The sequence below is a fragment of the Callithrix jacchus genome, chromosome 4 (genome assembly GCF_049354715.1).
Source record: "Callithrix jacchus isolate 240 chromosome 4, calJac240_pri, whole genome shotgun sequence".
Lineage (NCBI taxonomy): Eukaryota > Metazoa > Chordata > Mammalia > Primates > Cebidae > Callithrix > Callithrix jacchus.
The window spans coordinates 19,852,448-19,877,443 of record NC_133505.1 but is presented as its reverse complement, the minus strand read 5'-3'; the positions used below and the strand labels follow the sequence as shown (position 1 = coordinate 19,877,443).

General features: G+C 43.7%; 1 protein-coding gene and 2 pseudogenes across 3 annotated transcripts in view; 1 reads left to right on the top strand and 2 right to left on the bottom strand.

Moving 5' to 3' along the window:
• Window positions 1–18,915, top strand: part of GCNT2 (glucosaminyl (N-acetyl) transferase 2 (I blood group)) — a 103,721-nt gene extending 84,806 nt beyond the window's left edge. For all 3 annotated transcript variants that reach the window (XM_035294956.3, XM_054253708.2, XM_035294955.3), the window contains exons 2-3: window positions 7,799–7,891; window positions 15,692–18,915. In XM_035294956.3, the coding sequence (XP_035150847.1) occupies window positions 7,799–7,891; window positions 15,692–15,882 (284 nt within the window). In that variant the 3' untranslated portion in view covers window positions 15,883–18,915. The remainder of the gene's footprint in view (window positions 1–7,798; window positions 7,892–15,691) is intronic.
• On the bottom strand, window positions 11,735–13,129 carry LOC103792285 (KH domain-containing, RNA-binding, signal transduction-associated protein 1 pseudogene; annotated as a pseudogene).
• Window positions 18,916–23,968: 5,053 nt separating the features above from the next.
• On the bottom strand, window positions 23,969–24,733 carry LOC118152779 (protein unc-119 homolog A pseudogene; annotated as a pseudogene).
• Between the last annotated feature and the right edge of the window lie 263 nt (window positions 24,734–24,996).

Genomic DNA, 24,996 nt, shown 5'->3' with positions numbered 1-24,996 from the left:
TGAGATCGCGCCACTGCACTCCAGTCTGTGTAACAACAGTGAAACACCGCCTCAAAAAATAAAATAATAAATAAATAAATAAAAGGTATATATATATGAGCTTAAATAATAGGCAATTTCTGGAACTCGTTACCACCCAAAATGAGGACCAAACTGTGTAGGAATAATAAGGAGAAAGTCAAGTCAATATAAATAAAGCTTGCATTTCAAAGAATCATGTTCATTTATTTAACAAATACAGTTATTTGACTAAGAAAGCCTGAGCCCCAAGAAAAACATTCCCGGCTACTCTATAAACTTTGCCTCAAATGCTTTGTTTACATAAGCCTGTGAAGAGCAAATGAGAGAATTGGATTTTATCGTTTAAAATGTTTTCTCAGATAATACTGACATTTGTTTTGCCCCATCCTAGAAATAATAAAATATAGGCCTTTGCTAGGATTCTTGTGAATGAAGGATACGTTCCTACCCACACTCCCCGTAGCTACCCTCCCAGAGTCGTGACAAACAACAGTAATAGTAATCCTAACAGCAAATGTAATAATAGAATCGAGTCCAGTATTTTTCCAATACTAGTTATATCCCATTAGAGGATACAGAAACCACTTTAGTAGCTTTTTGATCAGAATTTTTAAGATGAAACGAGACTAGAAAACAACATAAAGTTAACGAGTGCACCGCATGTAATAAGCACAAGTGTTGTTTTATGGAACTTTTGTTTGCTTTATATGGTGTGTATGTATGGTGGTATACAGGTGCTTTTTTCTGCGGGTTGCAGTCCAAAAGGTTGAAAAGCCGTTGCTCTAATCTACCTCCTTCCTTTGAGAGGTGAGGTTTGGAAATGTTAAATGATGTCCATGGATACCCGGCTGGTTCATGACAAAGCTGGAATGAGAACGGAAGTTCCCTAATCCCTAGACCAGTGTCTACTCCATCAGGGTGCTCAGCCCGGGGCCAGTCTTGGGATGAGGTGGGAATAGGAAACAGGCCTAATAGAGAGGCTTTTAGGGAGTTAGACAAGGAGCAGTTGGACATTGGCACGAGTGATGGGGCTGGTAGCTTTGGGGTCTCCATGTATCTTTCAGTCCAAGCCAAGTTAAATTACTTACTGAAGAGTGGGCACATTGTACATTCGGGGTCTTCAATCTTAAACTTTTTTTTTTTTTTGAGACAGAGTGTCACTCTTGTTACCCAGGCTGGAGTGCAATGGCGCGATCTTGGCTAACCGCAACCTCCGCCTCCTGGGTTCAAGCAATTCTCCTGCCTCAGCCTCCCGAGTAGCACCACCATGCCCAGCTAATTTTTGTATTTTTAGTAGAGACAGTGTTTCACCTTGTTGACCAGGATGGTCTTGATCTCTTGACCTCGTGATCCACCTGCCTCGGCCTCCCAAAGTGCCGCACCCAGCCTTCAATTTTGCCATTATCTCCACAAAGTAATAATCAAGTGACGCCTACTAAGTATTCAAATTGAGCTGTCACCAGATGTCTTGTTGAATTTTTTATCTCTTCCCTAAGCAAGTCGAACGAAGCAGGAAAGGATGATTGCTGGTCACTTTGCTCATTGTCCCAGGGCGAACCAAAATGGGTTGGTGCTTACTAAGAAGGTAGAGGAGGCCAGGCACAGTGGCTTACCCCTGTAATTTCAGCACTTTGGGAGGCCTAGACGGGTGGATCACTTGAGGTCAGGAGTTTGAGACCAGTATGGCCAACATGGTGAAACACTCTCTCTACTAAAAATACAAAAAATTAGCCAGACATAGTGGCATACACCTGTATGCACCCGTTACTTGGAATCACTTGAACCTGGAAAGCGGAGGTTGCAGTGAGCTGAGATTATGCCACTGGACTCCAGCCTGGGCAACAGAGCAAGTCTCTGTCTCAGAAAAAAAAAAAAGAAGGTAGAAGAAATGCTTTTTGATACTGAGAAGTAGAGATTATTCCACCTTAAGTTGCCATGTCTTTTCGGGGAATCAAGACAGTATCCAGGCCTGTCTTATCCTCACACAAGTTAAACGGTCCTCCCCATCAGCACTAAAGATTGACTGAGTCAATGGGGCCACCCTTGCATTGGGAATGGACCCTCATTCATTCCTTTAACATTGGTCGAGAGTCTCCTGGTGGCCAAGTGCTATGAAGTCAAAGGCACTGAGAGAATGCAGCTTACTCCTATAACAGGTGGGCTGAGGCCAGGCGCGGTGGCTCAAGCCTGTAATCCCAGCACTTTGGGAGGCTGAGGCGGGTGGATCACGAGGTCAAGATATCGAGACCATCCTGGTCAACATGGTGAAACCCCGTCTCTACTAAAGATACAAAAAATTAGCTGGGCATGGTGGCGCGTGCCTGTAATCCCAGCTACTCAGGAGGCTGAGGCAGGAGAATTGCCTGAACCCAGGAGGCGGAAGTTGCGGTGAGCCGAGATCGCGCCATTGCACTCCAGCCTGGGTAACAAGAGGGAAACTCCGTCTCAAAAAAAAAAAAAAAAACAAAAAAAAAAACAGGTGGGCTGATGCCTTCAAGGAGGTAATTTGAGCGGTCTGTTAAAATGTATATATTCTTAGCAGTGGGGACAAGTTAGTTACAATTAACCCAAGGATTTATGGACCAGATTTGTTCTCAAGAGCAGATTTTGAGTGAGAATAGAGTTAGTAAGAGATTAACCTAAAAACCTGGTGAAGACTGAGAGAAGGAGGTCAAGGAGGGGAAGAAAAAAGGATAGTGCTGTTGCTGCCCAGGATAAGCTGCATCCTCTTCCCAGCATTGCTTACAGCTCAGAGCTCCACACACTTGATCACACACAAGACTCTCCTGGGGATCTTGTGAAGATGCTGATGTTGGTACAAGAGGCTTGGCATGGAGCTCAATTTCTTCCTTCCTTCCTTCCTTCCTTCCTTCCTTCCTTCCTTCCTTCCTTCCTTCCTTCCTTCCTTCCTCCTTCCTTCCTTTCTCTCTTTCTTTCTTTCTCTCTCTCTTTTCTTTCTTTCTCTCTTCTTTATCTTTCTTTTTCTTTTTTCTTTTTTTTGAGACAAGATCTCACTGTGTTACCCTGGCTGAAATGCAGTGGCCTGATTTTGGCTTACTGCAGCCTTGACGTCCCAGGCTCAGATGATCCTTCCACCTCAGTCTCCTGAGTACATGGGGCCACAGGTGCACACCGCAACACCCAGCTAATTTTTGTATTTTTCATAGAGATGGGTTTTTATATGTTGCCTAGGATGGTCTCGAACTTCTGGACTCAAGAGATCCACCTGCCTCTGTTACAGGAAAGGGGTCCCATGTTGGCCAGGCTGGTCTTGAACTCCTAACCTCAGGTGATCTAACCACTGAGCCTCGGCCTCCCATATGCAGAATGCCAGATTCTGCATTTCTAACAAGCTCCCAGGTGCTGCTGATGCCCCTACTCCAAGAACCACACTTGAATATCAAGGGTCTGTGCCCACTCCTGCCAGATATTTCTGTGCGTCAGAATTCTTTGCAAAAAGAGTAGAATTCGACTTGTTCTGTTTGCCCTTCTTCCCCCTTCTGCTTTTAAAAATGTAATGTTTTATTCCCAAACATAAATAAAATCTAAGCACAGACATGTTTGACACCTGTCATCAAACGGAAAGTATAGAAGTTGAGGTTTAGAATTTCACTAGCAGGAGGTTAATAGGTGTTATGTGTTCATTTTATAAAGACAGCAGGTCATTAGTTATAAATGTCATGATCTTACCCCTGGAATAATGGAATCTGTTTCTGAGTAAGAGTCAGTTTGAGATGATCAATAGTAAAGAGACTGAAAGAGGAAGAAAAATGTCTTGTGCTCTCAAAAATACAGTCATGTAAACACTAAATGACTTTTTGTCATGGGAACACACTCTTCATACTTTTATAATGTGGTTATATAATAGACACTGGCTCATAATCACACAGAAGTAGATAAGTAAGGCAGATTCTCTCTTTGCTTTCTAGGCTCTCCTTCCCCACCCTACGGCTTAACCAGACAAGTTTTACTCTAAATTCTTTTAAAATGCATGTTAAGAACAAGGGGCTGGGTGCAGTGGCTCACGCCTGTAATCCCAGCACTTTTGGAGACCGAGGTGGGCAGAACACCTGAGGTCAGGAGTTCAAGACCAGCCTGGCCAACATGGTGAAACCCCCTCTCTACTAAAAAGACAAAGATTAGCTGGGCATGGTGGCACATGCCTGTAATGCCAGCTATCGGGAGACTGAGGCAGGAGAATCACTAAAACCCAAGAGGTAGAGGTTGCAATGAGCTAAGATCGTGCCATTGCAGTCCAGCCTGGGCAATAAGAGTGAAACTCTGTCTCAAAAAAAAAAAAAGGAAGATTATTTTTAGATAAGCAAGCACCAAAATAATTTTAAAGTATTACAATGCAAGTTAAAGAAATAGAAATAGGCTGGGCATGGTGGCTCACACCTATAATACCAGCACTTTGGGAGGCCAAGACAGGTCGATCACCTTAGGTCAGCAGTTCCAGACCAGCCTGGCCGACATGGCAAAACCCCATCTCTACTAAAAACACAAAAATTAGCTGGGTATGGTGGCGCATGCCTGTAGTCCCAGCTACTCAGGAGGCTGAGGCAGGAGAATCTCTTGAACCGGGAAGGCAGAGGTTGCAGTGAGCCAAGATCGTGCCACTGCACTCCAGCCTGGTGACAGAGCAAGACTCTGTCTCAAAAAAAAAAAAAAGAAACACACATTGCTTAATGGTGTTTCTCTTGAATACCTGAGTATTTATATTAAATAAATTCAAGTTTAGGTAGCAAGAAGAAAAGACCCTTGCCTTACAGAAAGCCCTTAAGGTTTAAGACTCACGCTGTTTACAAGAAAGGATGCAACAAAATTTCATTTTAATAAGGAAGCCTGGTTACAGATCAGATCATCATATAATTACATGACATCAGGGCAAAAGAACAGACCTTTTTTCTTCTGAAAAGGCACACTTTTATTAATATTTTTAAAAGCCTAATTCAATTAAATTTCTTTAAAATACTGGTTTGTCCAATTTTTTTCCTTATTAAAAGCTATTAAAAATAGTAAGTAGCTTTTTTCTTCTTTTATTTTAGGAACGACCCCTCTCTTGTCACCCAGGCTGGAATGCAGTGGTACTCAAACTCACTGCAGCCTTGAGCTCCTAGGCTTAAGCAATCCTCCAACCTCAGCCTCCCCAGTAGCTGGGACCACAAGTGTGTACCGCCATACTTGGCTATTAAAAAAAAAAAATTGTGGAGATGGTGTCTCTCTGTGTTGCCCAGGCTGGAGTGCAGTAGTGCAATCATAGTTCACTGCAGTCTTGAACTCCTGGGCTCAAGTGATCCTTCTGCCTCCACCACCTGAGTAGCTGGGATCACAGGTATGAGCCACCATGCCTGGCTAATTTTTTAAAAAAAATTTTTAGTAGACACAGGGTCTCACTATGTTACCCAGGTTGGTCTCAAACTCCTGGCCTCGAGCAATCCTCCCGCCTTGGCCTCCCAAAGAACTAGGATTATAGGTATGAGCCACTGCACGCAGCCCTTGAGTCTATTTTTCTCATTAGCATGTGTATTAACCTTTTACTTGGCACTGCAACAAATGACCACAAATATTGGAGCTTCAACAACATAAATATATTGTCTTACAATTTTGCAGGACAAAAGCCTGAGCAGGCTGAACTCCAGGCATTGGCTGGGTCAGGTTCCTTTCTGTAGGCTCCGGGTACAATTCATTTCCTTGCCTTTTCCAGCTTCTAGAAGCTCCCCCCCACATGCCTCTCTGGTGGCTCCTTCCCTCATCTTCACACAGCAAAGGCAGAGTCAGAGTGGAGCCTTCTCACATCGCATCACTCTGTCCAGCTCTACTGTTTCCCTCTGCCAATGCTGATGACCCCTGTGATTACACTGAGCTCACCCAGATAATTCAGGATAACCTCCCTATTTTAAGGTCTGCTGATCAGCAACTTTAATTCTCCTTTGAAATATAAAAGAACATATTCTCAGGTTCCAGGGATTAGGATATGGGCATCTTTGTCTGTTCTGTCTGTGTGTGTTTGACGGGGTGGGTAGAGGCCATTATTCTGCCTACCACACTATATCTTATCAATAATTAAAAAGAATTGGCCAGGCACGGTGTCTCAAGCCTGTAATCCCAGCACTTTGGGAGGCCGAGGCGAGTGGATCACGAGGTCAAGAGATTGAGACCATCCTGGTCAATATGGTGAAACCCTGTTTCTACTAAACATACAAAAAATTAGCTGGGCATGGTGGCGTGTGCTTGTAATCCCAGCTACTCAGGAGGCTGAGGCGGGAGAATTGCCTGAACCCAGGAGGCGGAGGTTGCGGTGAGCCGAGATCGCGCCATTGCACTCCAGCCTGGGTAACAAGAGCGAAACTCCATCTCAAAAAAAAAAAAAAGAATCTTCTAAGAGAGGACTATTGCAATTTGGGTACTGATAGTATTTGCATAGTGCCATTACATCAAAATTGCATTCAGATTGCATTACTCACTGGTGAAACATGCTGCAGCTCTTAAGCAAAGTTTTAATCTTTTAGTTGCATTTTTGTTGATTCCCATGTTTTCCTTTTCTTGCTTTCTTTTTTTTTTTTTTTTTTTTGAGACAGAGTCTTAACTCTGCTGTCCAGCTGGAGTGCAGTGGCACGATGTCAGCTCACTGCAACCTCCGCCACCCGAATTCAAGCAATTCCCTTGTGTCAGCCTCCGGAGTAGCTGAGACTATAGGCACGCACCACCATGCCTGGCTAATTTTTTGTATTTTTTAGTAGAGACAGGGTTTCACCATGTTGGCCAAGACAGTGTTGATCTCCTGACCTCATAATCTGCCCACCTCGGCCTCCCAAAGTGCTGGGATTACAGACATTAGCCTCCACACCTTTAATTTTTTTGTTATTTCAAGAAAGGGTCTTGCTCTGTGGCCTGGCTGGAGTACAGTGGCACAATCATGGCTCACTGCCGCCTAGACCTTCCCAGGCTCACATGGTCCTCCAGAGTAGCTGGGACTACAAACATGTGCCACCACACTCAGCTAATTTTTTTATTTCTTGTAGAGACAGGGTTTCATTATGTTGCCCAGGGATCTTCTTACCTCATCCTCCTAAAGTGCTGGGATTACAGGCATAAGCCCCTATGTCTGGCCTCTTCTTCGCTAGTAATGATTTGTATATTATAATCTTGGAGTATAACTATAAATAGACCCTTGAATCTCTATGACCTATCCAAAATGTATTACATAGACAGGGTTATGTGAGAAACACTTAGCAAGTGTTTCTCAAATGGGGTGATTTTGCTCACCTACAGGACATCTGGCAATATCTGCGGACGTATTTTGGTTGTCACAGTTGAGGAGAAGATGCTATCGGTATCTAGTGGGTAGAGGCCAAGGATGCTGCTAAACATCCTACGAAACACAGGACAGCCCCCACAACAAAGAATCATCCAGCCAAAGTGTCAATCGCACCGAGGTTGAGAAACCCTGACTTAGCAAGATGCCAGCCTACAGAACCCCACCCCCAACTGAATTAGGTATTAGTAAATGGATCAGGATTGTATTAGTGTATTGATTTGTATGCTGATTGAACTAGTTGTTATACTAATTAGATTATGAGCTAACTAAAATTCTGGTCAAAAGATCAACTGTAGGAAACAGAAGATGGATATATCAGTACATATCAATCCACGTGAAATGTGAAAGGTAATATACTGAAAGAAAGTAAGCCTGACTTGGAGGCTTAATTGATGAAGTTGATGCCCTTCTCTCATGGTTCTCATCTCTACACTTTCTCCTTTACCTACATTGCAGGTGTTCCTGGCTCTATGCCAAATGCATCCTGGACTGGAAACCTCAGAGCTATAAAGTGGAATGACATGGAAGACAAACATGGAGGCTGCCACGGTGAGGTTCTCCTTCCATGCTTCTAGGATACTGCTTGTTGACGTTAGCAGGAAGATAGCTGTGGAATCCAGGGTTCTCATGGAGAGAGAACTGCTGCTAGATTTAAACCAATCTGTTAGTTAGTTGAGAAACCAGAGGCTTCAAGACACAGTCCTTCAAAAATAAGTTTAAACATTTCACTGATATTCACCAACTTATAATTACCTAGGGAGATGAAAAGATGGGTTCAAATCATGATTCCATTTTCTCCCTGCTAGTTTTCAGCTTGCTTTCTTGAGAAGCAGGGTCTCACTCTGTCACCCAAGCTGGAGTGCAGTGCCATGAATACAGCTCCTTGCAGCCTCAAAATCCTGGGTTCAGGATTCCTGCCTCAGCCTCCCAGGTAGCTGGGACTACAGGCATGTGCCACCACACCTGGCTGATTTTTATTATTATTATTATTATTATTATTATTTCATGTAGAGTCAGCTTTCCTTTCGTTTATTCCTCTTGCTGTGCCTTCTGAGAGCCCAGCTGTTCAGAGGGGAAAGTGGTTGAGAGGAAAAGTGATGTCATATTCTCACCACAGAGCAAGCTGGGCCCCCATCCCTCAGGCCAGGCCCTCCTCCCCCTATAGGTAGCCTTCCCAGGGGCTTGGAGAGCTGTTGGGGTTTGCACAGCTCTGGCATGGTGGATGACAGGTGACACTAGCAAGAAGAGTACCCCTTGGAATGGAATAGAACTAGAAATCCTAAGTCAGTTTCATTTCTATAGAACTTTATGAAAAAGAGTTTTTATCAGTCCTAGCACATTCAGAATATTGCCCAGCATATAGTGGGCATGAGTATCAGTTTGCTAGGGCTGCCTAGCACGGACTGGGTGCTTAACATTGGGTCCTGTCATCTAACTTCAGCTAGGCCTCCTGGCTACCTACTTATCCTTTTGTTTACCTCATTATTTTCCTAGTGCCTTTCCTAAGGTTCACTTTTTCAGCTTTCCTGCTTACCTTTAAGCTCCCAAGGTATATTAGTCCGTTTTCACACTGCTGATAAAGACATACCCAAGACGGGGCAATTTACAAAGAAAAAGAAATTTAATGGACTCAGAGTTACACATGGCTGGGGAGGCCCCACAATCCTGGCAGAAGGCAAAAGGCACATCTTACATGGTGGCAGGCAAAAGAGAATGAGAGCCAAGCAAAAAGGGAAACCCCTTATAAAACCATCAGATCTCATAAGACTTATTCACTATGACAAGAACAGTATGGGGGAAAGCACCCCCTATGAGTCAATTATCTCCCACTGTGTCCCTCCCACAACATGTAGGAATTATGGGAGCTAAAATTCAAGATGAGATTTGGGTGGGGCCTGCTGAGAAGCTGTGGATGAAGAGGGGTGGGCCAGAGATGATTACAGCCAGAGATGAATTTCCATGCTCTAGGCCAGGGCTCTTTGCTGGCCCCTCATGAGGTGGCTTGCTGCACGACAGGGAGATGCTGTGTGGCAGGGGCTGTGAAGAACAGAGGTACCTGACTTCCATGTCCTCAGCTGTCACTTACTGGTGACACAGATCACTGTGGTCATAGACCTGGTAGTGGGTCTTGCCCTTGTGTGTTCAAACATTTCTAAGGTGTCCCAGGCCCTGGAAATAGGGAATGGGGAGGGTGGAGACTTGGATCTGAGGTCTTGCTGTCTATTCCCTGCCTGCTCGGATCTCAGGTTGGTGTTGGGCCATCACAGGGCAGAGGTCACTTGTGTCACCCCATAGTCATTGGGTTGCAGGCCAGGGAGGAGGGTCTTCCACTCCATGGGAACTATTCTCCATTAAGGTAGAAGTATCCACTGTGGGCCTGGTACGGCGCAGGAGCCAGGCCAGGGGGTCTATCTCATACCTCTGGAGATAGGAAAAGTATGAGATATCAAGCCAAACCATATCACAAGGTTATCCCAAAACAGCCTTTCTATTCTCAAAAGTGACCATTTCAACTTGAAAAAGAACTTTCAAGATATGTAATCAAAATTCCATCATCTAATCCCTTGTCATGTCATCCCACCCTGCCATCTTAGAGCAGTATGGACACACCTTATTGTTCCCTCCTGTTTCAAGAAGAAAAGGCACCCATCCCCCCAACAAAGCCACCAGCTATGGTCCCAGCTATCTGTGGACACCCTCTCTCCCCTTGCCCTTTTGCATTCTCAGCCTCTCCCTTTCTGCTGCCTCTGCCTTCTCTCTGAGAGCGTGTACTTATTGCCCCTATCCTGAGGACATCAAGTTGCCTCTGAACCCTCTGCTTGCTCCAGGCTGAAATACTCTTTCCTTGTTCACTTCTATTTCCTTAAGCTTGTGCATGAGGCCTGTGTGTTCAGTTCTCACTGCCTGGTCACAGAAGGGGAGAGCATTCCAGACTTCAGACTAGATCCGTTCACCAAGAAATTTCTTTAAACTTTTTTATTTTTTTGAGATGTTGCTTTTGCTTTTGTTACCCAGGCTGGAGTGCAATGGCGCGATCTCGGCTCACCACAACCTCCGCCTCCTGGGTTCAGGCAATTCTCCTGCCTAAGCCTCCTGAGTAGCTGGCATTACAGGCACACGCCACCATGCCCAGCTAATTTTTTTGTATGTTTAGTAGAGACGGTGTTTCACCATGTTGACCAGGATGGTCTCGATCTCTTGACCTCGTGTTTCACCCGCTTCGGCCTCCCAAAGTGCTGGGATTACAGGGTTGAGCCACCGTGCCCGGCCTTTTTTTTTTTTTTTTAAAAAAGGACTAAACTTTATTGACAAACTGCTGCAGACATTTTGACATAAGTTTAAGCTACCTATTTAAGCAGGCTTACACATGTAGCATTTAATCTTCCAAGAACAAAATGGGAGGACGGTACAAATCCAATTAGGACTTTAACTTATGTACAAAGTGGATTTGATTCCTTTTTCATTCAGCTGCAGTGTCCCTTTTTATATCATGCTAGTGTTGAGACGTACTTGACTATCTTGGGAACAGTTCAATATTGACAACCATCAACTTAAGAAAATCATCAGCTTTTGGCTCCAGCATCCAAGTGAGCTTTTCATGGAGTGCAGAATCTCAAATGGACAGAATACTTTGTCTTTTTAAATACTGAAATTTTAATTATTAGTACTGTGACTGAAAGATTCTTCATGGCTAAAAAGCTCTGCATCAAACTCAGTTTAGGAGGCCTACCTTCCCACCACCAGCAACCTCTTCAAAACCTACTCCCACCCCTAAGTGTCTCTCAACACAGTATGTCTGGGGCTAGATTTCAAAACCCACATAATGAAAAAGTCAGTTTTACAAGCCTAATTTTGTTGTTGTTGTTGTTTTATATCAACGTTAAAAATTGCATCAACTATTTAATTCATGAAGATCTTTCATATTAAAATTTAACCTTAAGATTCAACCGCCATGTGCTTTTATAAAGGAAACATTTTTTTAGAGACTTCTGAGCTCACTTTTACATGGTGGTGCCTACTGCTGTTAACATTTGTGATTTTAAATCTTAAACAGCCCTGAATTTTGAAATGTAGCCTAGTTTGGGATTCTGCAACTACAACTTTACGGGATGCCTCAAATCAAAACTAAGAGAAAGTTAACAAGCCTTTACTTCAGAACCTTTAAGCAAGCAATGTCCCTTTTGAAACTAAGAGGTTTGTGTGTGTTTTTTCACTCAACTTCTTTTTTTTTTTATTATAAAAGGTACACTTCTGTTTATATTTAAGAAACAAAGAAAAAAGTATCTATACACTTAAAAAATTAATTCAATATTCCTAAATCTATTTTAACTCATTTAAAATACTACATACAGAAGCCAGAATGCAGAGTTAAGAATGGAATAAGGTGGGGAGAAGAAGGGGATCACGAAGAAAAGCACTTAGACAATTACTTGTCTGTTGTGGGTAAAGCAACAGGAATCCTGGGAGATACAAGAAATCAGTAACAACTTTGCTCATGATTGATACTTTCCCCTCATGTTTGTTTTTAATAACGTCCATATGGGTGCTCTCTGTACGATCCCTTCACTGGCCTAGCTGGAGGGGCCTTCAGTGATGGCCTGGTCCCATTCCAGTCGTCCTGGCCATAAGCTTCCTAAGAATCTTGAACCTCCCCATGTCCATAGTCATAATACTCTGAGTCCCCTTGACTCTGGCTGTCATAGCCTTCATAGCCTTTGTAACTTTATTCTGTGCATGTATCATCATATCCATATTCTTCATATGTTTCTGGTGCAGGAGGCGGAGGCAAAGATATCCTCTGGATGCCCGCTGTCCGTGCTCTTGGTGCCCTCACAGTAGGTGGGGGTGGCATGCCTCGAGTCACAGTGGCACCTCTGGTAATGGCTCCCCTTACTGGTGTACCACGTACCAAAGCCCCATGAGGTGGTCCAACACCATGGCCCCTGGGAACAGGTGGTGGAGGAGGTGCAGCTCCCCGGCCTCTTACTGGCATCCCACGTCCACGAGAGGGTTCAGGTACTCCATTCAAGTAGGACAGCTCTAGAAATTGCTCCTGGCAGATATCATCCATCATATCTGGTACCAGAAATTTCTTGACTTCTTCCATGGCATGGGCCATAAGGGCATAAGCCTCACATGGGGGTCCAAAGACTTCAATGAAGACATGCAGATCCATATTCAAGTGGGCATATTTGGGGTCTCCACCTTTGCGCAGCTCTTCCTCCTTGGCTTGTCTCTCATTGAGCCCTTTCCCAACACAGAGATCTTTGCACCAGTCTCTTCCTGCAGTCTTTTGATTGGATTCCCTTGCGGTCCAAGAATCGTCCCCACAAAATTGATCTTGGGATACTGCTTGACAAGTATCAGCACTCGTTCTTTCAGTTTCATGTTCTTACGAGAAAATAAATCCAAGTAATTCTCCTCATCATCCTTTTTTGAGTCTCCTTTCTGAATCTTTTCGATTTCTGCCATCAGCAGCTGCATGGCGTGAGTGAAGGACGGGTCGAGTGAGTCCGTCTCCGCCATGAGTTCGGGCAGGTATTGTTCTCCGGCTCCATCTTGACCGAGGCTGTGGCTGAGGGGTGGGCACCTGAGGGGTCCATGGAGCCGCTGCGGCCCGAGGACCGGCTCATGCGCGCGGCGGGGTCGTCCCGGCGCTGCATCGGGGAGGATGTGCAATCGGAGTGAGAAAGCCACGCGGTGGCAGCGGAGGCCCGGGTGGTGGTTGGCGGCGGTGGGAGAGAGGGAGCGCTGGCGACCGAAGCCGACCCTAGCGACCCAGCAAGAGAGAGCTCTTTTTAACTTTTTTAACTTTCTACAATTCTGGCTTCTTTCCCCTGTGATTTCCACTCGTTTTTTTTTTTTTTGTTTTTGTTTTCGAGATGGAGTCTCGCTTCGTAGCCCAGGCTAGAGTGCAATGGCGCGATCTCGGCTCACTGCAACCTCCACCTCCCAGGTCCCAGTTCAAGCAGTTCTCCTACCTCAGCCTCCCAAGTAGCGGGATTATGGGAAGGAGCCACCATGCCCAGCTAATTTTTGTATTTTTTAGTAGCGATGGGGTTTCACCATGTTGGCCAGTCTGGTCTTGAACTCCTGACCTTGTGATCTACCCACCTCGGCCACCCAAAGTGCTAGGATTACAGGCATGAGCCACCACACCCGGCCTGATTTCCGCTCTCTATAATGCTTCTTCCCCGCCCACTGAATTAATCACCACGTTCTTCAGCATGCATGACATTCTGTCTGTCCTGCACTCGCGTTTTCAATATCTTCCCTTTCCCACTCATCAGTCATTCACTTTGAACGAGCTCTCCAGTTTACATTGTTATTACTGCAGCCTCTTGGTTTCTAATGTACCTGCAAAACACTTCAAAATTAATCTTGCTAAATCAGTTTCATCATTCGATTCTTCTATTCAAACATCTTTAAGGACTCTCCATGCTTATGGGATACAAGGCCCAACCCTTCAGTCTGTGAAGTTGGTCAAAAAGCAGTTGTTCTATTGTGTGCTCAGAGGAATCTCTGGAAAATGGTTATAACTTCCTACCATTCTTGTTTCTAACCTATACCCAACAAAACCCCCTCTTCCAGCAGAAAGTCCCCACCACAAAAGTTATTGAGGTTAAAAAAAAAATTCAAATCTGACATGTTACATTTCTGAGGTTTATTACACATCTAGGCAGAGATACAAGGTAGGCACTTGCTCAGGGAAAAGACTTACCAAGTGCAACACAATAGTAGGTCAGAGCTCAGGGAAAAGACTTACCCAGTGCAACCCATAAAGACCTCTCCCATCTGTATCACTGTAGAACTTCTCATCTGTAACTCTCATTTAATAATACAGTAGGCCCCCCTCATCCACAGGGGATACATTTCAAGACAGACAGTACTGAACTTTAAATATACTTTGTTTTTCCCTGTACATACATATTTATGATAGAGTTTAATTTTTGAAGTAGGCATAGCAAGAGGTTAACAATAATAATTAATTATAAATAGAACAATTATAACAATATGCTGTAATAAAAGTTATGTGATTAGAAGTTATGTGCATAAAAAAGTTATGTGAATTAAAGCTAGTTGGGTGCAGTGGCTCATGCCTGTAATCCCAGCACTTTGGGAGGCCAAGGCAGGTGGATCACCTGAGGTCAGGAGTTTGAGACCAGGCTGACCGACACGGAAAAACCCCATATCTACTAAAAATACAAGATTAGCCAGGTGTGGTGGTGCATGCCTTCAATCCCAGCTAACTCAGGAGGCTAAGGCAAGAGGATCACTTGAACCCGGGAGGCAGAGGTTGTGGTGAGCCAAGATTGTGCCATTGCACTCCAGCCTGGGCAACAAGAGCAAAACTCCATCTCAAAAAAAGAAAAATAAAGTTATGTGCTCTCTCTCTTTCTCCCTCAAAGTATCTTATTATTTTTGGATCATGGCTGACTTGGGGTAACTGAAACCTCAGAAAGCAAAACTGCAGCTAAGAGGGGACAACTGTGCATGAATGGCCTTCTAACACCTATAATGTTACTAACACAATTTTAATATTAGTATTGACAATTACCACAACAATTAACATAATAATGAAGATAGTAACAGGTGTTTCTCAAATGGGGTGATTTTGCTCACCCACAGGACATCTGGCAATATCTGCAGGCATGTTTTGGTTGTCACAGTTGAGGAGAAGATGCTATCGATATCTAGTGGGTAGAGGCCAAGGATGCTGCTAAACATCCTATGAAACACAGGACAGCCCCCACAACAAAGAATCATCAGCCAAAGTGACACCTATAATGTTACTAACACAAATTTAAGATGCTATAAAATTATTGTATGCCTTGTATGATTTAACTCTCATTTTCTTCAAATATGGATTTGTACCTACTGTTCTTTTTTTTTTTTTTTGGAGACAGAGTCTTGCTCTGTTGCCAGGCACCAGGCTGGAGTGCAGTAGCGCAATCTCAGCTCACTGCAACCTCTGTCTCCAGGGTTCAAGCAATTCTCCTGCCTCAGCCTCCCGAGTAGCTGGTGCCACCATGCCCAGCTAATTTTTGTATTTTTAGTAGAGACAGGGTTTCACCATGGTCTCAATCTCTTGACCTCGTGATCCACCCGCCTCAGCCTCCCAAAGTGCTGGAATTACAGGCATGAGCCACTGTGCCTGGCCGGCTGTACCTGTTGTTCTAACTAGAGTTCCAGTTCCCTGCAGGCTGAGACTGCACAGTCATATTTCATTTGAATCCTGTGGCATTGGCACCGTTGTAGTTACTCAGTCAGAGTAACTCATTCTGTAAGTCCATCACCCTTTTGAAAGCAAGCATGTTTTCACTGTGTTTCTTGTTCTTTCTTTTGCAGGCCACTATGTACATGGTATTTGTATCTATGGAAACGGAGACTTAAAGTGGCTGGTTAATTCACCAAGCCTGTTTGCTAACAAGTTTGAGCTTAATACCTACCCCCTGACTGTGGAATGCCTAGAACTGAGGCATCGCGAAAGAACCCTCAATCAGAGTGAAACTGCCATACAACCCAGCTGGTATTTTTGAGCTATGGTAACTCCTGACTGAAGGGAAATTGCAGCTGAGAAGAGGAGCCCGTCCTTGGAGAGACTTTTGCCTTCCTAATGTTAATGGTTTCAGGACCTGGCACATAATTATACTTAAATTATCCACTGGACAGACCAGGTGTAGTGGCTCATGCCTGTAATCCCAGCACTTTGGGGGCCGAAGTGGGTGGATCACATGAGGTCGGCAGTTCAAGACCGGCCTGACCAACGTGGAGAAACCCCGTCTCTACTAAAAATACAAAAAAATTAGCCAGGCGTGGTGGTGGGCGCCTGTAATCCCAGCTACTTGGGAGGCTAAGGCAGGAGAATCACTTGAACCTGAGAGGCAGAGGTTACAGTGAGCCAAGATCACACCATTGCACTCCAGCCTGGGCAACAAAAGCGAAACTCTGTCTCAAAAAAAAAAAAAAATCCACTGGACACTGTGAAATATACTAACAGGATGGCTGGGTAGAGCAATCTGGGCACTTTGGCCAGTTTTAGTGTTGCTGTTTCTTGATGTTCACCTCTATATTAGCTTATTGTTATGATCAACGATAAATTTAAATGATATCAGATCTTTGCACCAGATACTCATCATATACAAATGTTTTAATGAAAAAGAGAATTGTAGATAATACTGTCTAGGAAAATAAGAATTAGGTTTCTTTGAAGAAGGAATCTTTTATAAACACATTAACAGTCACCACTCCGCTCAACCAGACAGGTATTGAAATAGCTTTCTGGGTAATTCACCAATTTCCTTGAAAACGTAAGCTACTTGAATGGAGAATTGATTTTGTTTCTAAGTTTCAACACTAGCATTTTTAGTTTACTCATGGCTAAAGTTCTGTATATAGCATAAAGTCATTAAGAAGAAACAGGATGTGCTTTAAGACGGAATTCACTGTCTGTTGCTTCAGTAAAGGGACCTCGGGGAATAGAACATTTCTCTCTTATATGCTGGAATGAAGGCTGGTCCCTATGTCATGTTTTCCATTGAGAACACTGAAAAGTCCTTGCAAGAATGAAGATAAGCATTCAAGAGACGTGCTATCGCATAGATCTGTCTGAAGTTTGGAACACTTTCCTCTTCTGTGACCCCCCTCTCCCCAGTATTATCTTACTTGCAAAATAGAGACCAAATTCTATCCTGTGAGGCTTTTAATTGCACCATGGTATTCTCTGAGTAGCTTTACAATGCCTGGTACTGATGGGAGGGGCTCAATTTTTAAGAGCCTTCAGGTGTAAATGAGCATCTCTTTTTATTTATCCCTCATTCATTCATCCATCCATTCATTCATTCAGCCTGCATTCAATGAAGATTTCTTGAATGTCTGTTATGTACAGGACATGTACTGAGACAAAAAGGAAAAATAAGAGCTTTTTCCACTCTAAAAACCTTGGCAATAATGTCAACACCAGAAAGCCTCATCTAGAGAATCTTAGAGTGGTTGTATTTTAATACAGGCATGTACAGGTCTGTGTAGCATGATACCAGGCCCAGGAGATCAGTAATTACAAATTAGGGGTTAAATCAGAGTTTAATCAACAGAGAGAGAAAGGAGGAGACAGAGCGAGGGCCTGTTGTGTTCCAGGCATTCTGGCAGTCCTTTATGTATTGAATTTCATTCAAACCTTACAACAGTCTTATGAGGCCCTCATATAATTATTCCCATTTTGCAGATGAAGTAACTGAGGCCTAGAACGGTTAACAGCATCAGGGAATAATTTCTCTGTGAGAATTAGGACTCTGTTACTGGTGTCCTGATTTCATTTCCTGAGGTGGATTTACTAAGAGAAGGTGAAATAAAGCCATATTTAGGATACCAAAGAAGGTAGGTTTTAAGAATGGTCTCAGTGTTAATAATGAGAAAAAGTCCTGTCAGCTCAGAAAAAATGTGAAGTCTGCTTTACAATTCCTGTAACCCATTGAGTTTCTAAATATTTATTCTAACAAAAAGCAATTACTACAATGGATGATACATTTAATGAACACAATTTTCTATAACTGTACTTGTTGAATGTTAATCATATTTAAAGGGAATGACTTTGAAGTAAAACCTTTTTTTCTTGCTACTGAAAAAAAAAAATGGAATTATTTTGGGTGGTAAAGTGTTAAGGAGTAGAGAAGGCTGGTCACACCAGCAACCATCGAAGGCCACATGTGGAAACCCGTCACTTGCAGAGAGGCCAGCCTCCCTAAGGTGACCAGAGTGGGCTCCAAGCACACACTGTCATTGCTGTAGATGAGGCTGTGTCCCCCCTCCCCGAAAGTCATATGTTGGATCCTTAACTCTTAGAGTGATGGTATTTGAGATGGGGCCTTTGGTAAGGGAAGTTCAGATAAGGTCACAAGGGTGTGGTCCTCCTGATGAGATGAGTGCCCTTTTAAGAGCTCTGGCTTGGGCTGGGCGTGCTGGCTCATGCCTTGTAATCCCAGCATTTTGGGAGGCTGAGGCGAGGGGATCACTTGATGCCAGGAATTCCAGACCAGCCTGGCCGACATGGTGAAACCCTGTCTCTACTAAAAAATACAAAAATTAGCTGGGCGTGGTGGCACCTACCTGTAATCCCAGCTATTCAGGAGGCTGAGGCATGAGAATCTCCTGAACCCAGGAGGCAGCGGTTGCAGTGAGCTGAGATCGCCCCACTGCACTCCAGCCCAGGTGACAGAGCAAGACTTTGCCTCAAAACAAAACAGGTGTAGGGATAGGGAGTGCACCCAGGGTCAGTAGTGAGGTCTAAAAATGGTTTCTTTTCAACCTATTTAAATGACAGCACCTGAGAAGAAATGTTTTACACTGGATGTCTCTCATGTAGAACGAGAACTCTTTCTGGAAAAGATGTTTACATGTCCGTTGTTGGGCGTCTCTCCTATGTCTTAAATACCTTAATGCTGGAAGAGCATGGTGTGGGCTAGTAGATCTCGGACAGCCCACAGGAATGTCCTGAAACTACTGTATCTGATGTTTGTTTTCGATGAGATTCCATGTTTTGTTTTCTTGGGAATAAATTAATATATTGTTTTCCACTTTGGGGATACTGTGTATTTTTATTTGACAATTCGTTAAAAATCCACTAAAGGGTATGTCTAACTAGGCAAGTCTCCTGGTATTAAGCAAAATTTACATTCATACATACAGGCATGTCCGTCTGAGAAACGACCATCCCCTGAAAAATGATTACACTTTCCCATTGTGGGGATTGGGGAGCGTAAGTGGGAGTTAGAGAGAGAAGAGGGCACAATAGAAGGTCAGTGTCATTTGAACTGGGCACAACTTTTTTATTTTTTTGTAAGGGCACAACTATTTTTAAAATTTGAGACAGGAATAGGCTAACTTATTATTTACCTGCCTTTATTATTCATTTAAAAAATCAAGATATACACTAGGAAAAAGTTTTATGTTGTTATTACCATAATTACTTATCAAGTGCCAACATTTAAAAAATTCATTTATAGGACATCTTATCCATCATTTTTTCAAATAAAAATATTTTAAATAAATAAAAAATATTTTAAAACATAAGAAAATTTTAACTATAATAATAAATATGTACATGCTCATAAACATGGAAAACATGAAGAATATAGAATAAAAACTGAACTACTTTCTCCAGAGGTAATCACTTTTTCAGTTTTTGTTTTTCTGAGACGGGGTCTCACTCTGTCAACCAGGCTGGAGTGCAGTGAAACAATCATGGCTCACTGCAGCCTCAACCTCCTGGGCTCAGGTGATCCTCCCACCTTAGTCTCCCAAGTAGCTGGGACCACATGCACCACCACACCTGGCTAATTTTTGTATTTTTTGTAGAGACAGGGTTTTGCCATGTTATCCTGCCTGGTCTCAAACTCCTGGGCTCAAGTGATCTACCTGCCTCGGCCTCCCAGTGCTGGGTTACAGGCGTGAGCTACCATACCTGGTCTTACCTGCTATATCTTCTTAAGTGCTTTCTCAATGTACTGATATCACCTACAGCAGGCTGTCCAGTAGTCCAGTCGAATTTCTGCAATGATAAAAATGTTCTACATCTGCACTGTCCAATATAATTGCCACTCACATAAGCTATGAGCTCTTGAAATATAGCTAATATGACTGGAAAATATTCTTTCACATTTTATTTATCTTTTTTTTTTTTTTTTTTGAGACAGAGTCTCACTCTGTCACCCAGGCTGCAGTGGCGTGATCTCAGCTCACTGCAACTTCCACCTTCTGGTTCAAGTGATTCTCCCGCCTCAGTCTCCTGAGTAGCTGGGACTATAAGCTCACACCACCATGCCTGGCTAATTTTTGTGTTTTTAGTAGAGAAGGGGTTTTACCATGTAGGCCAGACTGGTCTCAAACTCCTGACCTCAGGATCTGCCTGCCTTGGCCTCCCAAAGTGCTGGGATTACAGGTGTGAGCCACTGCGCCCAGCCAGCTTTAATCAGTTTCAATAGCCACATGTGACTAATGGCTACCACAATGGATAGCACAGTTATAGAGGCAGGCATCAGTTATGTGTATGTGCTTGTATATACAGTGGGAATACCACAAACGCATAGATACACTGGCAGATTTTTTCAAAATAAGTTGATTTTATAAATATGAGAAATTATGACTTTTTGCAAGTTTTTTTTTTAAGAGGGAAAAAGAGAAAAAGAAGGGGAAAAAAAGAAAAAGAGGGAAAAAGGAATATTACTTAATTCCTAAAATGGGTTTCAATAATGGCCGATCAATATTTTGAGTGTTTAAAGTGGTTAATGCATATTTTATGTGTTTAAAATGGAGACCTCTATTGTGTTTATTTGTTCTGGTCTGAGTTCAAGTCCTGGATATCGTTATCAATTTGTTGTCTCGTTGAATCTAAATCTCATTATGTGTCTTATGTATCTGGGTGTTAAGATCTCTTATTGTTACATTAATCCTTTTACCCTTGCATCCTTGTAGCTTTGAAATCTATTTTATTAAGTGTGAGAATTGCAACTCCTGCTTTTTATTTATTTATTTTTGCTCTCCATTTGGTTGGTGAGTTTTTTTCCATCCCCTTGTTTTGAGTCTTTGTATATCTTTAGATATATCGTTAGATTTTGTGGATAATATATATTTTGTGTGTTTAAAATGGAGAGCTCTATTGAGTTTATTTGTTCTGGATCTTAGTTCCAGTCCCGGATATTGTTATCAATTTTCTGTCTCGTTGAATCTAAATCTCATTATGGGTCTTATGTATCTGGGTGTTAAGATCTCTTATTATTACATTAATCCTTTTGCCCTTGTATCCTTGTAGCTTTGAAATCTATTTTGTCAAATGTGAAAATTTCAACTCCTGCTTTTTATTTATTTATTTTTGCTCTCCATTTGGTTGGTACGTTTTTTTTTTCCAACCCTTTATTTTGAGTCTATGTATATCTTTGGATATACCGTTAGATTTTGTCTGTATCTTTTGATTGGGAGATTTGGTCAATTTAAATTTAGGGTTGCTGCCGTTTGATATTAACTGGATATTTTGTCCTTTCGTTGATTAAAATTCTTCTTTATGTTAATGCTCTTTACTTTTTGGTGTATTTTTAGAAAGGGTCATACTGGTTGTTCCTTTCTGTGTATAATGCTTCTTTTAGAAGTTCTTGTAAAGCAGGCCTGGTGGTAATAAAATCTCTGAGTACTTGCTTGTTCCTAAAAGATTTTATTTGTCCTTCAAATGTAAAGCTTAAATTGGCAGGATATGAAATTCTGGGCTGAAAGTTCTGTTGATTAAGTATATTGAATATTGGCCCCCACTCTCTTCTAGCTTGTAGGGTTTCTGTTGAGAGATCTGATGTAAGCCTAATAGGCTTACCTTTATGGGTAACTTGATCTTTCTCTCTGGCTGCCCTTAATATTTTCTCCTTTGTTTCGGTCTTGGTGAATCTAACAATTATGTACCTTGGGGTTGGTCTTTTTGAGGAATATCTTTGTGGTGTTCTCTGTATTGCCTGGGGTTGAATAGTGTCCTGCTTTGCTAAATTAGGAAAATTTTCCTGGATAATGTCCTAGAGAGTATTTTCCAGCTTGACTTCATTCTCTCTGTCACATTCAGGTACACCAATCAAGCGTATATTAGGTCTTTTCACATAGTCCCATATTGCTTGGAGACTTTGCTCATTCCTTTTTATCCTTTTTTCTCTATTCTTGTCTTGTCGTTTTGTTTCATTAAGTTGGTCTTCGACCTCTGATACCCTTTCTTCTGCTTGATCCATTCGGCTGTTTAAGCTTATACATATTTCACTAAGTTCTCGTGTTGTATTTTTCAACTCCATAAGTTCATTTGTATTCCTCTCTATATTGTCTATTCTTTTCAACATTTCATCGAACCTTTTTTCCAAGTTCTTAGTTTCTTTACATTGGGTTAGAACAAGTTCCTTTAACTCCCAGAAGTTTCTTATCATCCACCTTTTAAAGCCTACTTCAGATAATGGAACACAGTCCTTTTCCATCAGGGCTTGTTCCGTTACTGATGAGTCCTTTTCCATCAGGGCTTGTTTGGTTGCTGATGAGTCCTTTTCCATCAGGGCTTGTTCCGTTGCTGATGGGTTCTGATTTTGAGTATACTCGGCCTTCTTAGGCTGTTTTTTTCCCTTCATTGCAGATGAACTGCCTTTTTAATTAGGTTTCTGAGTCGACGTCCAACTTATTGATTCCCAGTGCTGGGATCCGAGCAACCCACTGTGGCAGCCTAAATAGCAGCGATAAGACTGATCGTGCTCTTCTGCCTGGGAATCTCTGGTCTGGCTTCCCTCTTGAGTCCGCAACAAGAGGCTCGGACTTGCCGGAGCTCCAAACTCCGGTCAGTAGGGGAAGCAGTCCTGTTGGCTCTGCATGAAGAGCTGCTGCGCCGAGACGCCGGCAAAACCGCTGCGGCGGCCACAAGAGTCGCGCTGGCGACCCGTGGGGCTCCTCCACTGGGAATCGGCTAATCGGTGAGTGACGAAAATTCGTCTAAAGATGTGGCGTTGTCTCGTTCTCTGAGCTTTCACTGGGAGCTACAATTCTGAGCTGTTAGTGGTCGGCCATCTTGGATCGATCTCCAAGTTGTTGTTTTAGACCTTTCTTTCTTTCTTTTTTAAGAAAGACTAGGTCTTGCTCTGTCACTCAGGATGGAGTGCAGTGGCATGATCATGGCTCACTTCAGCCTCAAACTCCTGGCCTCCCAAGTAGCTAGGACTATGGGTGTGTGCCACCATGCCTAATTTTTTATGAATTTTTATAGCAATGCAGGGTCTCACAATATTGTCCAGGCTGGTCTCACACTCCTGGCCTCCAGTGAACCTTCCACCATGGACTCCAAAAGTTCTGAGATTATAGGTGTGAGCCACTGCACCTGCCCATAATGCAATTTTAAATAGTAGCAGTTTTCCTTGTGTTGTTTCCAACATTAAAAAGCATGTTGAATTACTGTTGTTGGAGATTTGATATTGCTTTTTAGTAGATACCTTTTATTAAGGATTAGAATAGCAGAAAATGAATATAAATATAATGTTATGATTCTAATTTTTTTTTTTAAACAGAAAAGGAGAGTTTATTGAAAACTATATACAGCTGGTCCAGCTCCTACCATGGGCTGCAATCTCAGCCAGTCCCGCCTACACCTCAGGCAGTGTCCTGGCCCCTCATGGGGGGCATGGGGCTTGGCCTAGGGCCCAGACTCCATTGGGTGGCTTGGCAGCTGGAGCCCACGGTGATCTCTGTAAAGTACAACTCTAAGTGGCCTGAAGGTAGTGGGCAAGGGACAGGGCATGGATCCCTGCCTGACTTAGTCACAGCCTTGATAGGGGAACACTATTCTGAAACTGGGCCCAAGGAGGGCTGAGCTAAGTTGTCTGGAAGTCCTGATTGCCCCTCTCATAGGCCTTCCTAGACGTGGAGGCAAACAGCCTCCCTACGACCCCACCCCACGCAGCAGGCCCCATGGGCTTCAAGGGCTTGACCGGGACACCAGGTACCCTTCCTCCCAACACTGACTCAGGGTCCCGGTCTCCTGGAGCACTTCCCAAGCAGAGGACTTGGGGTTGAGGGGTGAGCGTTGGGGAGGTCACAGCTCCGGGCCCAGAACCGGAGCTTCCTGGGGTGGGACCAGCCGTGGGGTCAGGGTGTCCCGCTGTAGGAATAGTCTGCTTTGTTGTGCATCACCAGCAGGTCATCTGGGTAGAAGCTGTCAGACTGGGTCTCATATGGGTGGCGGATCATCTCGCTGATCAGCTCCTCGGAGAGAGGGGGGAAGTCATAGATGTGTTCGCAGGTGTTCTTGCTGCTGGGGATGCAGAAGCCAAAGTGGAAGTCAAAGCTTTTGAGTAGCTGGTTGCGGAAGTAGTGCCTCTCGATCATTCGGAAGTTGTTGACAGGCTTGTCTCCCACGGTGAACTCCACCGTGGCTCCCACCTGCCTCAGACGGAGGAAGGCAGGTGTGAACTGGTAGCGGACAAAGCGCCCAGCATTGGGGTCCAGGTCCCGCCGGCTGTTGGGCAACCGCTCTGAAGCTGGGGGCTTCTTGATTTCAAAGAGGACAGTGCCTGAGTCCATGTCCCGAATCTTAAACCTGACGAAGTCGATCTTGTAGATATTCTCCTCAGGGGAGCAAAGGTAGTCACCCGTGATCCGCTGCAGCCCCAGCACGTCCTCCGGCCCGATCGGCTGCTTCCTCTGCAGCGGCCCCGGCATGGGCCCTGGGCCTGCGTCCGGTTCCGACTCGGACCCAGATTCGGATTCAGCCTGCGGCTCTGGTATGGGGGCCACGCTCGGCCCGAGGGCCCTGGAGCGGGCTCCGCCCCCGTACCAGCCCCGCCGCCGCCCTTCTTCACCTTCATGGCCTCGCAGGGCCGCGCCTCGCCTACTGCTGCCTCCGCTGCCTGCGCAGGCCGGAGCTGGGGGAAGGGGGAGCCAATTCTAACTTTTTAATCCCAGTTGCTGTCTCTCTTTTTTTGGCAGATATAATTATGAGTGACATGTTTTTAATTTTTTCCTCCTGCTTTTTTTTTTTTTTTTTTTTTTTTTTTTGAACAGCTAGAATTGAGTACAGTGGCGTATGCCAAGCAAGAGATTGGGGCAGGGATCCATTTAAACAGAGAGCCACACAGCTGGAGTTTGAGAACACAACACCT